The sequence below is a fragment of the Hibiscus syriacus genome, unplaced genomic scaffold, assembly GCF_006381635.1.
Source record: "Hibiscus syriacus cultivar Baekdansim isolate YM2019G1 unplaced genomic scaffold, ASM638163v2 tig00014083_pilon, whole genome shotgun sequence".
In the NCBI taxonomy this organism is placed as follows: domain Eukaryota; kingdom Viridiplantae; phylum Streptophyta; class Magnoliopsida; order Malvales; family Malvaceae; genus Hibiscus; species Hibiscus syriacus.
The window spans coordinates 46485-63378 of NW_024062315.1; the positions used below are offsets into that span (position 1 = coordinate 46485).

Here is a 16894-nt window from a genome sequence, read left to right on the forward strand (position 1 = left end):
TTCATGGGAAGAAATGGTTACTCGGGCTTCTTCATCATGAAAAGGAAATCATTGCTCACCACAATCTTGAAGATTGCTTGGACTGCCTATATCTACACATTGTGGGAGGAAAGAAATCGTAGAATCTTCCAAGGTCGCCACAGATCACCTGATGATTTGCTCAAGGATATTGCTGAAGTTGTACGAATTCAACTAAAGGGTAAAAATATTAATAGAGCTGATAGAATAAACTCTAACCTTTGTATTAATTGGGGTATTACTTAAACCAACCATTGTCTTTTATAGTAGGTTGTTGTTAGTTTTGTTTCTGATTGGTTGATTGTTTTTGTAGCAAAACTCTGCTCTTCTGGATAATAAAATTTGATTTATCCAAAAAAAAAAATGGGAGATGACCCTTTTAGCTTTCTATCTTTCATATGTACTACTTTTGATCGGTAGTTTTGACCATTAGATAGCCAAGTCATTTAGCTTAACATTCCGTTATCTCAGTAACTTTTGTTAACGGTGATTTGTTATACATAAATAACGTTAGTGATGAAATTATTATTTTTAAAATTTCAATAGGAAAAACGAAAATTTACTCAATAATCAATGACCATTTGTGTAGTTTAACATTTTTTTATTAATTTAAAGTTGAGAAATGAAAAAAATCATATTTAATCTAAAATAAATATTTAAATTATATCTCTTTTAATCTCTCTAATGTTTTTTTTATCAAATGTTTAAAGTTTGATTTTATTTTATTTTCAGAATTTAAAAATATTCAAAATTTATTTTTTCTAAATCATGTAGTTTTGTTTACAGGTGTTTTATAAGTAAAATATATAAAATATTATTGAATTATGTTTAAATAATTATTAAATTTTCAGAAGTTATAAAAGAATCATTAAATTTATTAAATTATAATAAAATAAATATTATAATAGTTATAATTTTTTATAAATATAATAATTTGATAAAATTTAATAATTATTTTATAATAACTCAATAAATTTTAATAACTTTATTATATCTGTTTGAAAATTAATGATTACTTTATAATTGAAAAAATTAATAATCAAAATAATTGTTTGAGCATAGAATATCTAATTTTTTTTGTTAAATTTTATGAAATACCTTTTTTAAGAGAAACAACTATTATATAAAGTAAAAGTATAATATTTTTATTTTATTTATTTATTGTTATTATAAATATAGCTATTTGATTAAACTATATTAAAATAAACATTTTACGAGCATATTTTTTCAAAATGAAATCAATGTTTTAGAACACTTCAAATAAAAAAGAATAAAGTTAAAATTTTGAAAAGCATTTATAGTCGTAATGAAGTTTTAGTTGCCAAATTGGTAAAACATGAAGAGAAAATGTGCTAGCCTATCTAAACTCAACTTAAAATTATATATCATACATAAATTCAGGCGGAACCCAAGCTAATTGGGACTCACGAACGTCTCTCTCTCTCTATCCTATATGCGAAAAAGAAGCGGATTTAAACAAAAACACTGAAGAGGAAGCACAGCTTTCCCAGCACAGCAATGGCGATTGTTCTCTCGATTCAACACACTCCTAAAATGGCCTTAACTCCCTTCGCTGTCCTCAACAAACCTCTCAAAACGAGAGTTCCCTATGAGCTGAAACAAGGGCAGTCGCGTATTTTCCATCAGCTTCCCTCTGGTTTGAACATGGAGGTTATCATTCAAAAGAGCGTCAAAGAAAAATACCCAGAGTCGAAAAACGATCCGCCTTTGGTTTTCATTCATGGAAGCTACCATTCAGCTTGGTGTTGGGCTGAACATTGGTTGCCTTTCTTCTCAAATTATGGGTTTGATTGCTTTGCCCTTAGCTTGCTTGGTCAGGTTATATCATCTTTTTCTCCTTTTCCCACTCTTGTTAATATTTCCCTTTCTTTTTTTCCCCACTCTTGTGTGTGTGTGTGTTTACACAAACTTATATGTGTTATATTTGATATTTAGTTTTGAGTTTAGTATATTTAAAATAGAAATTTGTGTAAAATATTTTACAGCTATCAAATAATAGCTCATATATTTATTGCACATTTTAGGTTTTATGAATGGAAGTACTTGAATAAACATGATGAGTTTGTTCCTCTTGGATCATATTTCATCTACCTTTAAAATATTGAACTTCAGTGTAAGCTTCAGACGCATTTTTCTCGCTTTCTATTTAACTACTGACATATTTATGAATTTTCATTTCCATGGAAACTTTTTTGTTTTCGAAAATGTTGTACTAATTTCAACACTGTTTCTGCTTATGGGTAGGGTGAAAGCGATGCACCTTCTGGAGCTGTTGCTGGTACCCTTCAGGTAATTTTCTTTTTGCCGGAAAATAGGGATAATGATAGATAATGTGGATTTGAATATTTACGGTTTGTTTATCATTTGCGGATTTAGATATTGCACATTCTGGTAATATTTGAATTTCGATATTCCAATTACTCTCCGAGTCTCCGTAGCAGATGCAGATATCGATCATCAAATATCTATTATCTAAATCTGCTGAATCCGTTATACTACTACAAACAATAGATTCAGATTCAGCCTTGCGAATCATTATTGCTTTTCTTTTGGAAGTTCTTATTTTAAAATTGATTTTGAGTTGCTAATTTTGTATATTTGTCGAATTCGGGTATCCAGCAAGAGGATATTTACCTGTAATGTGAATAGTAAATAGATTGTATTCTACAGCAATTTTACAGATTCAAATCCGAATATTAGATCTGCTATCCCTATTAATAGTGTTTTTCTTTCACACTTTTTACAAAGATTCCTCCTCTAATTGGCCGTTCACTCATTATCTGTAGACACATGCAGGCGATGTTGCAGATTTCATCGAGAGGAACCTCAGCTTGCCACCGATCTTACTTGGACATTCGTTTGGAGGCCTTATTATCCAGTATTACATTGCAAACATGAGACATAAACTACATTCTGGTATAAGTATATATACCTCATTCATCTATATTGCTACAACTTTTATATTTTAAAAAGTTTATATGTCCGACATTCATATCTAATACATATTTGGCTGTGAGTATGGGTTATATTTTTCTAGACATATGAAAAAATGTAAATAGAATTACCATATCCGTGTCTCACACCTCCGTAATCAATATTCATCTCTGAATTCGAGTAGCATAATAGTACTGATTGAGAAAGAGAAAAGTAACAAATAACAAGGCATAAACAGAAGTCTACATGGTGTATAAGGTTTCCTAAAACTAGATTTACTTTTCTCGGAGATTACACTAGTCGTTATTCCTTTTTCTTTTTAAATTTAGTTGAAAAACCTTCAAAATATTCGTTGTAATGGATTCACATCCTGAACACCTATGAATCGTCAAATACTACTGTTTCGTAATTGAAAAACCTTTACTATTCTAAATGGTTCTTTTAGAAATCTTTTGATTGTTTATAAGTGATGTTACTGTCAGATGTGTATGTGTCTAACAGGGGTATGTTCAATTTTTTTAACTTTTCCCTGTATTTAGAGATCATATCCGGGCGCCCATGTTTAAATATGTGTAAAACAATGGTGTTGAGTACGGATATTTTTTTCAAAAAGAAGTCAGAGCAACATAGCTATGTCATATATGAAATCTAGTATGTGTGACAAGGCATGTTGTATGCACCCGACTTGATATATGAATCAATAAGTTAGTTTCGTATTTCAACTAGGCTTTCTGATGCATGCTTCGGATCCCTAAAAGTCTTCATTTCATCAAATTGGTCTTGAATCTTTTGATTGATGTAGTCTATGTTGCTCAGACTCATATTTTTTTTTTGAAGCATCCATGGGCCATGGTGGACACTCATGATTGACCCATGGATAGGAAAATATGACCTTCAAAGATCCTCCAAACATATGGAGAAAGCTTAGGACAATACCCTTATCGGATATATACCTGTAGGCTGTATCCGACACTTGCACCCAAATATTAGTAACATGGGATTAGTGGTTTTAGAAAGAAAAAAAGTGCAATTTCTTACTATGTTTTTTCTTATGCTGATGGAATGATTGTAGAAATGCAAAATTTGTACCCCAAACTTAAAGGTGCTGCATTAATATGCTCAGTTCCTCCTTCGGGCAATAGGTGATTTCTCATGCAATCTTACTCGCTATATTTTTCATGAAAATAACTTTTCGAGTCTTAACTTTCACAATTTTGTTCAGTGGCTTAGTGTGGCGCTATCTCCTTTCCAAGCCCATTGCGGCGTTTAAGGTAAACTTCCGGATTCTGAGCACTCTAGTCCGAAAACTTGCCTTACAAGCTTATCGGATTCAGCTTGAAAATTTTGAATTCAGATTTGGTCATTGTTTAATGGGTGCTAGAGCTTGAACTCTCAAGCAAGTCAAATTTGAGTATTCAAGTTTTCTGTGATATCATACATTTTCTTTTTAATTATTTTTGTTAACTTTCATGACAAAGCATACGGGTGATTAGTTGAGTTCCATTCCTCATGCAGGTGACTCGTAGCCTAGCTGCTAAAGCTTTTCAAACTTCACTGCCTCTTTGTAGGGAAACCTTCTTCTCGGCTACAATGGAGGATAATTTGGTGCTACGGTTTGTTTTCTGAATCTACTTTTCACATAGACGAACATTAATTTCTTTCACTTGTTTGGAATTATCGTTGATAATGAATAAGTTGTTACATTGATTTTGAAGTTGCAGTTGTTTTGTTCATAATTGATGAAATCTCATTGCTAAGTGATACTAAGAACAGATTTTGGTAATATCTCGATAAGAATTTAGAGGGAGATATGTAGAACCTCAACAATATCTACCTAACTTGGGTGTGAGTGTTGGATATGGGCATGTCGGACGCAGCTATATTGCTTCGACTTTTCATTGTTCTTGAAGTGCTCGTATCTAACACCTATGTCCAACATGGAGTTGAACATGAGTATGGAGATTCGATCCTCCAAAGACACTCAAACTATATGGAAAAACTTGGGAAAGCAATTGACCATGCTCTTGAACATTTATTTGTATCCGGTACTCAACTGAGTCCGAGTCACATAGGAAAGCAGATGTTTCAAGAAAATTTGAAGAGCCAGAGCCCAATAGCTTTATAGAAGGATATAAATCTTCTTGCCACAATAAAAGTTCACACTTGTTGAAGAAAAGATTAATATATTTTCCGTTGTACATGTTTATTCCAATCTATCGAAAATTGTATTGCAAATCAAATTTCATTACCGAAACTGTGTCTATTGTTCTGTCATAGTAAACCGTGGACTTAGACTTTTGACTTATTTTGTTCCTCTTTCAGTTATCAGGAGCTAATGAAAGAAAGTTCAAGGATGCCATTGTTTGATCTCCGGAAGCTGAACGCATCACTTCCAGTGCCTAAAATGACCGACTGTTCAACACAAATTCTTGTCTTGGGTGCAAAAGATGACTTCATAGTGGTAAATTCTTATCTTACAATTCCAATTTATGCACTTCCGATATTCTGTCACTCTTCTATTTTCCTCGCATCTCATATCAAAAACTTCAAACATATGAAAATATTATACATATAAGAAAAGTATATGCTTTGAGATCTCTATTACTAGGACTCATTGGATACGAGTATGTTCAATTCCCCATAGCCATATCTGAATGAGTATTGAACATGATATCGAACATGAGTACTAAAGAAAAATAAAGAGTTGGGAGTAATGAAGCTTGAGATTATTTATCAGACTATCATTTGTTTCTGTCACCCATTTTTATAGATCAATATATATAAATGTAGGATGCCAAAGGACTCGATGAGACGGGCAGATTCTACGATGTGTCACCGGTATGTATTGAAGGTGTTGCGCATGATATGATGTTGGATTGTTCATGGGAGAAAGGTGCTAATGTTATACTATCATGGCTCAATGGTTTGAGCAGATAATATACATAATCAGACATATTAGGGTTCATTTCAAGCATATTTTTATTTGACACTGCAAAAAAAAAAACTAGCTTCTTTGTTCTTTAACAAAGACTAAATTTAGATTCATTGATTTATAGAACCACTCTTTAAGAGGCTGTATTTAGCTGGTTTGTGTTTGATTTTTTTTCCTTTTTAAAAAATAAAAACATTTTTTAATAACCACTAATATCTGATTCATTAATCGACTATTCCGGATCGGATATTGTATATATATAATATGGGGGCAGTCTTTCGTACCTAATTTACTCAAGTGACAGGATTTGAACACCTGACCTTAAATTGATAAGGTCACTGTTCTTACATTGATAAGGCGTGAAAGAACCTGCTGTTGATCCCCGCCCTATAAATTTGCAGCGCAGATGCAGTGGCAGTAACGGTGATCTCAGTATTGGCAGGTTGAAACACCACATCTCCTTGGGTAACAATGCTTTCCCAACCTCCAATTTTCAATGATCCTTCCCCTGCAAAGGCCAGGAAGATTGAAGGGCCAGGGACGGCCGGAAATACCCCCGATGACCCCTTTGGAAGAACGCAACGATCGACCTCGAACTCCTCGAACGGCGGTAGGTACCTTGTTATGTAAGGGCTCAATGGAAGTCCCGAAAGGATTTCAGGGTACCCGTAAAACACAAATCAAAAGCAATTATTTAAGAAAACCAAGAGTTGGAATAAATTCTAAAGCCTATAAAGAGGAAATTAACTTGTGATGTTATAATAGCATTCAAGCTAATTATATTAATTTTTTTAAATTATATTTATATACATATATCTATATATCTTAGAATTATATATAAATTTTTGCTAAGTGTACAATATAATTAGGAACTCTAACTTTATGTAATTGTATATATAAAATTTGATTTGATTTAATTTCCAAAATTACTATTACAAGTACCAACATGGCAATATTTTATGATTATATATTGTAAGCATTAATCTAATATAAAAACAAATATAAATATTTTGAAGATCAAAATAAATTTATTTAAAAATATATATATATATAGTTAAATTAAATCATTTTTGTGTATGATTAAACAAAAATCAAAATTTCATATACATTATTGTATCAAGTCAAAATTTATATATTAAATTAAAAATTAGCACAAAAATAATATATAAATTTAATATTTATCTTTATTTTTATAGGCAAATTAAAAACACATGACTAAGCAATAAACACCTTAAAATAAATGGATAAATAAAAAAATGAACACTCACTCAATTAACAAGATTTTATCTAAAAATCATTTATTAGTTTGAGACGATTAAAAATAAAATTTATTTAAAAGATTTTTAATTATTTAATAATAAACGTTTAACTACTTATAGAAATCGAACTTAAACCTAAAACTTGTATGCTGTCAAAGAAATTGCCCCATGGGAAAAGACAACTGTACCCTCCCAATCAAGTTACGTAGAAACAAATAATTTCCTATCAAATAATGACGAAGTAAAGGGGTATGTTAATAAAAGAAAAGAAAAGAAAAGAAATGGGATATGTACCTGGTTATAGGTGAGCATGGAACAAAGGGTTTGGACATCACGATGCTTGGGAGTAAGACCAGCTCGGACCACATTGTCTGAGGTAGCCATGCATTCGATACAGTCGCCACTTAAAAAAGCATGAGGCTCATTCGCCGCCATATACAAAGCTTACCCTGCCTTCAGTTTCACGTAATTCAACAACAACGCCGATAACACTCCGATGTCTCCCGGGTATTGCTTTTCCAACTCCAACACCAACTCTTCTTTCTCCCTCAGACTTCTCACCTGATCCAAATACATAATTTAGATGCACTTCCATAGTTAACTTCTCAGCTTCAACTTATATCTCCATTCCAATATTACACTCCTAATCAGTTTTAAAAACAACTCAATCATGATCCAATTACTACTCACCTGACTTTCTAGGAGCAGACGACTTTTAAGTTTGGATATAGCTTTGGTCGTCATCTCCTTGCTCGCCATCTCCTTGCTCGCAGACATAAGCTGCGTAAAAACCGAGCGCAGTGCAGATTTGACTTTGGTGGCGCCATCTGGCTCCTGAATATCCATGACTTGCTTTGCTGATGCAATACCCACCAGTTCTACAATCTCAGGAACATCTTCAAGGACTTGCTTAAGTTCCTGAATAAATAAAATACATGGCTATTTGCTTATTACATGAATTTCATTATTTAATATCAATCAAACACCAACTTGATTCGAGATTTAAGTAAAATGGGCGATTGGTGGGAGGAATACCTGGAGGGAAATGAAACCACAAAGTGCGGTGAAGTGAGTTATAGCCAAAGCCATCTCAGGCTTGTGATTATCATCTTTATAAACATTCGGCTTCATCTTATGCAATTCTTTCGCCATTTCTTTATCCGGATGTGCCTGTATTGACAGCGCTTTTCCCACTGACGGTACCTATTTTACGCCACAATTGCTTATATTATATATATTTTTTAATTATTAATATCCGATTCATTCATTCATTCATTCATTAATTTAAATCTATGTCATGAATCTCGTTTAATTTTATCCTCAATTGAGAATTAATCTAGTTTGACTTTAAGATAATCGAAATTATACGCCATTTTTCGTGCTAAAAAACAAAAAGAAAGCAGAAAAAACTGGAGAGAATGAACAAACCTTGAACAGGAAAGGAAGATGAGACCCCCATGTTTCCAAAACCTTAACACCAAGCACATTCGGGTTCTTTCCTATCCACTCTTTCAATCCCAAATCCACATTTTGTTCATCATCAACCAAAACACTAGGCCCCGATTCATGGGTTCCCATCCATAACTCCGCATAAGGCTTGTTTGGGTCTATCTCCGCCCCCGAATTCAAGGCCATGAGCCTCGCCACCTCCGCCTCCGCCCCACTCCTTCCCCACTCATAGTTTTGAACCCATGCTCTTAGCCTCTTCAACTTGTGATCAACATTACCTTTCGCCATTGTCGAAGCCAAAAAAGAAAGAAAAAGATTGAGGAGAACGATGAGGATTAAGGGAATTGACAGTGTTTGGTTGTGTTTAAAATACGAGTCCAGATAAAATGCATGGTTGAAGACGAAATTGTCAATAGTAAACCGTTTGGAGAGGTCGAAATATCAGGATTAAAAGACAGGGTGTGAAGAGGAAACCAGTTGGGAAGAAATGCAATATATTGTGGACAAAGTTTTAATAGAGAGGGTTTAAGGCATCAATATCCCGATTCCAAGTTATGGAGATGGAGATGTGATGGGAAGAACAACAGGTGGGGACTCCCTTGCATTTTCCTTATCTCCCCACGAAATTTCCATGTCCCTCTTCTTGTTTTTAATATACATTACAATTATAAGAGCCTTGTTTAGGAAATTAACAAGAAAAATATTTAAAGAATTATATTACCACATTATATTAAAATGAATAATTTATTATAAATTCATCTTTATATGGATATGATTTTATTTAAATCATCGTACATTAATTCAAATTTAAAATTAGTTTTTGGACATTAAACGCCGTCGAAAGTTAATCACATCTCTAAACAAGTCACTAACAATCGCCATCGACTTTCAATATATAAAAAGTAACTCCAAATTCAAACTATCAAACAAGGACATGGGTGGCAAAGGGACCAAAATGAAGAAAAAGAAATACAGGGACTAATGCCAAAAAATACACATACAATTGTATGTAATAGATACATATAAACATGAACTAGATCAGGTAACAACAACAATACATATGTATAAATTTTATCTTTAATCATTCGGTGAAAAAATATAAAATTTATACTATTTATTTTATTATACATATGACTTCTACCACATCATAATAATAGTTCTAATTATACTATTTATTTTATTATTACTTATTAGTCCATTCTAATATTATTATTTTACAGTTATATTATTTTCTAAAAAAAGTTATAAAATTTTATCGTAATTGTAATATTTAAATCATATTTTTTTATTAGAATTTTGAGCTAAATTTGCAACGTTGGTGAATGGTGATGTTTCAATGTAAGTTGTAGGCTATCGTAGAGGAGAAGATACAAAAGGACAAGGTGGAATTACCAATGACTGAAGGCTCCCTTGTAACATCTCTAGCACTTTACCCATTGATGGTCTATCAGATGGGTTATTTTGAATGCACCAAAGGCTCACTACAGTCAGCTTCCTTGTTATTTCTTCTTCCTCTTCAGCAATGACTCCATTAAGATTCAAGCACATAGACTGATCAAGATGCCTATAAATCCATGTTGGAAATATACTTCACTGGTTCGAGACGCTTCGGCGTCGATATTTTTTCTTCCTCCAACCATTTCAAGGATCAGCATTCCATAGCTATACACATCAGATTTATAAGAAACTCCACCAAAGTTTCTGCAAAATACTTCTGGTGCGATATATCCGATTGTTCCTCTAGCGCATGCCATGGACACAACACTCTCCTTTGTTTTGCATAACTTAGACAAACCGAAATCAGATATCTTGGGACAGAAGTTTTCGTCTAAAAGGATGTTATGAGGCTTTATGTCGAAGTGCAGGATCCTTGTGTTACAACCTTGATGCAAGTATTCCAGTCCTTTAGCGACGCCGAGTGCAATGTCGTGCAAAGTTTTCCACTCCAGCGTCCGCAGACGACTTTGGTTATCCGATCCCTTGTTATAAATGAACTTGTCCAATGATCCATGAGACGCAAATTCGTAGATCAACGCTCTCTTCGATCCCTCAAAACAAAAACCGAGTAAAGTCACTACATTAACATGAGAAGTTCTACTAATGCTAGCAACTTCATTCATGAAATCCTCTCCATTTCCCTTGGATTCACTTAGGACTTTGACCGCCACGAAACGACCGTCGGATAACTTGCCTTTGTACACACTGCCGAATCCTCCTTGACCTAATTTATGGGTAAATTTATTTGTCATTCTCTTGATTTCTCCATAAGAATATCGCTTTGGAGCAAAGGAACCAAAATTTACGATGGATGCTTCAATCGGTGCATTGTCTTTCATCTTTCCACGGCAGAAATGATTTGATAATGAGTTTCCCTTGAACCACAGGACAAAGACATATACTAATATAGCAGCAACAACAGTTACACCGATAGCCAAAGCTGTTATGAATGAAGATTAATACGGTCGATTAACTTCATTAAAATCGTGTAAGAAATTATAAAACTTGTGTTAAATATGACCCCATTAAATAGTTTCGTACCTATGATTTGATTCCATTGCAACTTGGAACTGGACCCTGTAAAAAACAATAAAATTGTTACTCTTCGATCAATCATTTATAAATTGATGTTTTTATGTTAACTTGGATTGTCCTAAAGTTGCTATTTCCCCCAAATTATGACTTGATTTTATAAGAAACCCCAACATTTAATATCATGACTTTTAAACTTCATATTTTACCGTAAGACAATTAATCAAATTTGAAATTTAGTATAAAAGATGTTGATTATCTTAATTAGGATTATAAACAAGTGGAGGTGAGCTCGAGCATAGAGCTTGATTAGAAATTTAAAGTTTGATAATTGGTTTAAGCTCAATTGTATTTATTTTTATAGTTTGAGTTCTAATAAAGATTATTTTTTAAGTTGATTTCATTTACCTAATAAGAATATATAATTTAAATATATATTTATATACATATATATATATATCAAAATTAAATAAAAATAATATTACGAAGTTTATATATATATATATATATATATTATGACATGGATCATGTGCATTAAATAAAATAAGATGGGAATTTTTTTGGAAACCAACTTTTTTCCACCATTAGTGGAAGCTGCGTACCATGGCTATACTTGTTTCCACCATTTGTTGGGGATGGTGGTGACTCTTTCGGTGAGGGATCGAGGCCATGGCATTCGTTGGAATACTCCGGCGAATTCCAAAATTGGCAGTAGCAGAGTGTTTGATTCAACCAGTCAAAACCGCAGGCTCCGCCGGAAGCGTTGCAGTTGCGGCAAGCTTCGGTATCCTCCTTCCATTTCACCTGAAACCCCTTTTTCAATGCTTCTGACAGCAAGTGATATTCGTTCTGAAAATGAAAACTTCCCCCGGAAGGGAGGGCAATTGGAAAACTAACACGAGCTGAACATCCACCTGGATCGACACCATCTGTAGTTACGGAAACATAGCTGTAATCTGAATGAGTGCAATTGAAGATCCCAAGGTTCGACGGGACTAAGGATGGGCAGTCATAAAACAGAGTAACATTGGTATATCCAGGAACAGGATAAAACAGCTTAGAATCTATGATGGAATCTCGGATTGGGGTTTGAAGTCTACAAAAGCCATGTTCGAACAAGTCCTCCCTCACAATGGTTAGAGTTTGGTGTTCATGGCTGATGTTCAGCACCTGATATTCTACACCAGCGATTTCAATGGTGGTGGTATCGTCGTCACAGAGAAGCTTCAAAGCAGGATGTCCGCACGGTGGTTGTCGATTACCTCCGAAGAAAGGATATCCGATGGAGATGTTCCCACATTCGAACACTGCATCATGGCAGTTAGTGTAAATTTCTAGATTGCTGTGTGAAACAGGAAACCCAGACACGAGAAACAATAGGGAAAACATAAGAGTAGGCAGAGACGATGAGAAAGAAAGATAAGTCATTTTGTTTGTCAGAGCAGAGATGGAAGAAAGGTATGGTTGCCTCTGCTTTGCTAAGCTCAGCTCTTATGAAATTTGAAGGAAAGTGAAAGTGATAAAAGAAGAAAGAGAATTTGGAATAGAGAGCAGTTGACTTGTAAAGACTTTGAGCCTCCATCATTTTTATGGTATATTTTTTTCCAAAGTCTCGGCCGTGTCGTGTGGAGTGAATCACAGTTGATATTATATATTTATTTTTTAATAAGTTAGAAAATATTTATATATATATTTTAAAAAATTTAAATTTATAAAATTTATATAATTTTTTTACAAAATTAAAAATATAAAAAGATTTAATAAAAGGGTAAAATTTTATTTTAACCCTTAAAATTTATATAAAACTTTAATTATAATTTTTTTTTGTAAATCTAAAATAGTTTAAACATAAATTTCTGAGGAGTGACGACCTCGATCGCCGCAAAAATCGCATTCTTCCCGCCAAATCCGCCGTCTTACAGAGTGGTGGAGGACGAGTCAAGCGGTGGTCAGCTTTAAATACCGGAGGTGCCGAGGAGGGGCGATGTCGACGTCTTGAAGCTATGCACGCGCCGTGGAAATGACATTGTCGCCGTCCATATAAAACACCCGAAAGCTTCCGCTACTCTCTTGTATTCTCACGAAAATGCTGCTGATTTGGGACAAATGTATGAGCTTTTCGTTGGGTTGTTTAATCGCCAGAGCGTTAATCTTATGGGGTATTTTTTTTTCTCTTTCCTGCTTTTCAGCATATTGAACATGCTATTTTACATTGGATTCTTAGGCTTTTACTGTTTTGATTGTATTGAAGTTGTTTTAGCGTAGTGAAAGTAGTTCCTTGGAGTTTGGCATGATTTGCTTGCGATTTTGAGGTTTTAGGGTTCTGAAAGTGTTGGCTAATATTGGTGAAGTGGAACTTGCTTAGGTTCAGATGTCTGATTGAGGCTGAAGCTAGTTTCATAGTAAATTTTCAAGGAAGAAGACTCTTGTTATGAGAAAGTGAAAGTTATGCTGATTTTGGTATGTTGTAAGATTAAGCTAACGGTTTTACTTTACTGGGCATCATCTGTACATACTGGAGAGAGAATGTAAAAATTTTAGGAGACAGAGTTACGGTGAACGTGATGTTGAGTTAAATTTACTTGGGGCTTTTCAGTTATTTGTTGCCCGTTCTTTCTACAGCCTAATTAGTATTCGGAATTTTGCAATATCATTTGGGCATGGATACTAACAATTCTTGATTAAAATGCTTTGGGATTTGTTCTTTCTTTCTGTTTACTGATCATGGACTTAAGCTAACGTAAAAGAAGGTGGATTATGACACGGTCAAATTAGTTTGAGGAGCTCTATGTGATAGATTATATATTTTGCAAATAGTGCTTTGATGCTTTTATTACCCTAGGACATTGGCATGCAGGAAAAATGTTAAAGAAAAGAAAATGAAGACTCATGATTAGAATTTTCAGCAAGTGTGTAGATCATTTATTGGATGTTCTGTTACGATAGGGCATAGGTCACACCATCATAATAGTCTTTTGTTCCTATAGAGGAACTATGACCAGCTGGAGATGTTTCTCAAGTTTTGTATATTCTAGCTTTTCCTTTATAATTCAGAATAATATTAGGGAAACTTAAATTACCATGTTCCTTTATAGATTGAACAGTGCGATCTTGACTTCTTTTGACTGTGATGTTTAGTAAAATTCCTTCTTTATTGACCCATTCCCTTGTTTATGAATATCCTGCTTTTGTTCCTTTCCTCTATGCCGTTAAACACATTCAGAACTATTATGCTATGTTGATATTTTCATTGTTGCTTATCTATGTTCACTTTGAAAATTTAGATATTAACTTGGACTGCAGTATGAGTTTGAGCATAGTTGTCGTCATACCAGCATACTAAAGGTAAATGGAGGTAGGTTTGAATGTGTTAGGTATGTATGTATCTAAGTCCATATTGTAGGATCCAATACATTGTGCAGTTGATTGGTCAGAGTGCAACTACATGTTTTGGCCGACAGCAAAGTGTTAGCTGCTAAATGATGACTGAATTATTAATTGTGTCATGAAATGTACAATGAATGCAAGGAATAATGTTTATAAGCGTTTCTCACTGATTTAATAATCAACCACTTCTGTGTGGAAGTTCTTTTAGGTACTGTTTCCATTTCTATAAAATGGTTTGTAAGAAGTTTATCTGTGCTAGTTTAGTTCATTTGGGCTGTTGTTGCTGTAGTTCTAAATTGGAGCTTTTGTATGTCGCCTTTTGGTATCAATTTATTGACAGTCTCGGTTCTGCTTGTGACATATTCTGATATGCATTTTCTTATCAAATTTGGCAGCTTCATTTGGAAATGGTTGCCTCCTGTCCTTCTGTTTTCTTGCACTATTGCATTTGTTTGTTGTCAAACTGCTGACTTTTCATTCTATATGCAAGCAGTGTGTGTTGTAATTGCACGATGTGATTCAGTTTCCTTTTTGATAAGCGTTGATACTTCACAAACTAAACCTTAATGAAGGTTCTGAAGATAAGCATATTATTAGCTAACACCAACAAATGATATGCAATATTTATAAGAGAGGACTAGGGTCAACCTTAGAATTACCTATGAACCTGAAATAAAATCAACAAATTGTCTTCCATGAACACTTTGTAGGAGAATGTGGACTACAGACTCTTCAATTCTTGTATAGCTCCTTCCAACAAATTCTCCTTTTCCTAAGCATTTTAAAATTTGCGGTAAAAGTTAACCAAGATTTTAAATAAAATTACTTGGGAAATCTTATCCTATAATATCTTTTTGACATTGTTTCTAGAGACGCATGAAATGATTGTGCAGGTAGAATTCCAGAAAGTAGTACATTTTATCGTTTCCTTGTGCTTGACAGATTTATTTTTAGTCTTTCCTTTTTTTATATTAATTTGTTTTACTATTCTAATATACCCTTTATTTTAGGTATGATTACTCTGGCTATGGACAATCAACTGGAAAGGTTGTTTATTTGGATTATCTTTCTTGCTGCTAATTTTGAGAACAAAAGTTGCCCTTATCCATGTTTGCTGTAGCAATTTAACCATTGCAACGAACGTTTATATAATTACACAGTAATTTTTTTGACAAAAAGCTTCCTCCTTTTCTGTTAAAGTGGCATAGTGTTCATTTTAATGCAAGATTCGAGTTCTTATGATGCTCTGAGTTATACCTGTTGGGCAGCTTCTTTTATATTCTACTAGATTTTGTCCCCGGCTATGCCCTTACATTTAAAATTTTCTTATATTATATGATTTTATTTAAATATTTATATTTTATATAAATAAGTTAAGAATTAAATTTCTATAATTATGATAAATTCTGTAAGATATGAGATAAATTAAGATACCCAATATCATATGAGAAATTAAAACATGGTACAACATAAATATAATGAATTTACCTTGTTCACTGTGTATCGAGACCTATGATATTTATGTTGCGCCATGTTCACTGTGTATCGAGACCTATGAAATTTCTGTGCAGCCATGCCGTTTCTGATTTCTTGTACTTAATAAAGGAACATTTGAGTGCTTGCTACAAACCTATTATCTAAAAACTTTCTTTTATTTGAAACAGCCAACTGAGTGTAATACATATGCAGATATAGATGCAGCTTACAAGTGCCTTAAGAAAGAGTATGGAGTTAAAGATGAACAATTAATATTGTATGGTCTGTCTGTTGGTAGTGGACCTACAGTTGATCTTGCTTCTCGTTTGCCAAACTCGAGAGGCGTTGTCCTACATAGCCCAATTTTGTCTGGCATGAGAGTATTGTACCCTGTCAAAAGGACATACTGGTTTGACATTTTTAAGGTAAGTATTACACCGCATTTCTAGTTTCTTGTTTTGTCTTGCAGGTAGTGATCTTCATTTCTGGGGTTCCTTTTTTTTTCATTCTAATTTTCAGAATATTGACAAAATTGGAGCAGTGAACTGTCAGGTTTTGGTTATTCCAGAAGTTTCTAGAAACTGCTTAGATAGTCGACTTGAGAAGTCTAAGAAGTCGAATAAGCCTGAGAAGTCTCGAATGAGCACGGACCATGTCGATAGGTTTAGACGAAACAAGGGCTTAGTTTGGTGATTTCTTACACAAAGAACATCTTAAATTGAAGTATGCAGATCTATCTAGTTTGAGGTAATTCTACTCTTATTTTTACCCTTAAGCTTTTGTAATGTTTTCAGAACGAGTGTGATGATTCTCATAAAATGCTATAATTTTTCTGTATGTATCTTCAGATCAAATAAGTTCCAACTTAGGCTAAAAAGAATCTTTCATT

General features: G+C 33.6%; 1 protein-coding gene and 3 pseudogenes across 1 annotated transcript; 2 read left to right on the forward strand and 2 right to left on the reverse strand.

Moving 5' to 3' along the window:
• Positions 1 to 1443: 1443 nt before the first annotated feature.
• LOC120206910 lies at positions 1444 to 5943 on the forward strand. The gene is made up of 8 exons (XM_039206473.1): positions 1444 to 1857; positions 2284 to 2328; positions 2826 to 2955; positions 4046 to 4115; positions 4196 to 4244; positions 4489 to 4586; positions 5296 to 5434; positions 5764 to 5943. Exons 1-8 carry the CDS (start codon positions 1537 to 1539, stop codon positions 5908 to 5910), a joined length of 999 nt encoding a protein of 332 aa, XP_039062404.1. The 5' UTR covers positions 1444 to 1536; the 3' UTR covers positions 5911 to 5943.
• A 300-nt stretch (positions 5944 to 6243) lies between these two features.
• On the reverse strand, positions 6244 to 8928 carry LOC120206909 (annotated as a pseudogene).
• Positions 8929 to 9963: 1035 nt separating this feature from the next.
• On the reverse strand, positions 9964 to 12622 carry LOC120206893 (annotated as a pseudogene).
• Positions 12623 to 12731: 109 nt separating this feature from the next.
• Positions 12732 to 16873, forward strand: LOC120206894 (annotated as a pseudogene).
• Positions 16874 to 16894: the final 21 nt, after the last annotated feature.

Coding starts and splice junctions, on each gene's coding strand:
- LOC120206910 (XM_039206473.1), top strand. CDS start 1,537: ATGGCGATTGTTCTCTCGATTCAACACACTCCTAAAATGGCCTTAACT. Junction 2,956..4,045: donor GAGACATAAACTACATTCTG/GTATAAGTATAT, acceptor GAATGATTGTAG/AAATGCAAAATTTGTACCCC. Junction 4,116..4,195: donor GTTCCTCCTTCGGGCAATAG/GTGATTTCTCAT, acceptor AATTTTGTTCAG/TGGCTTAGTGTGGCGCTATC.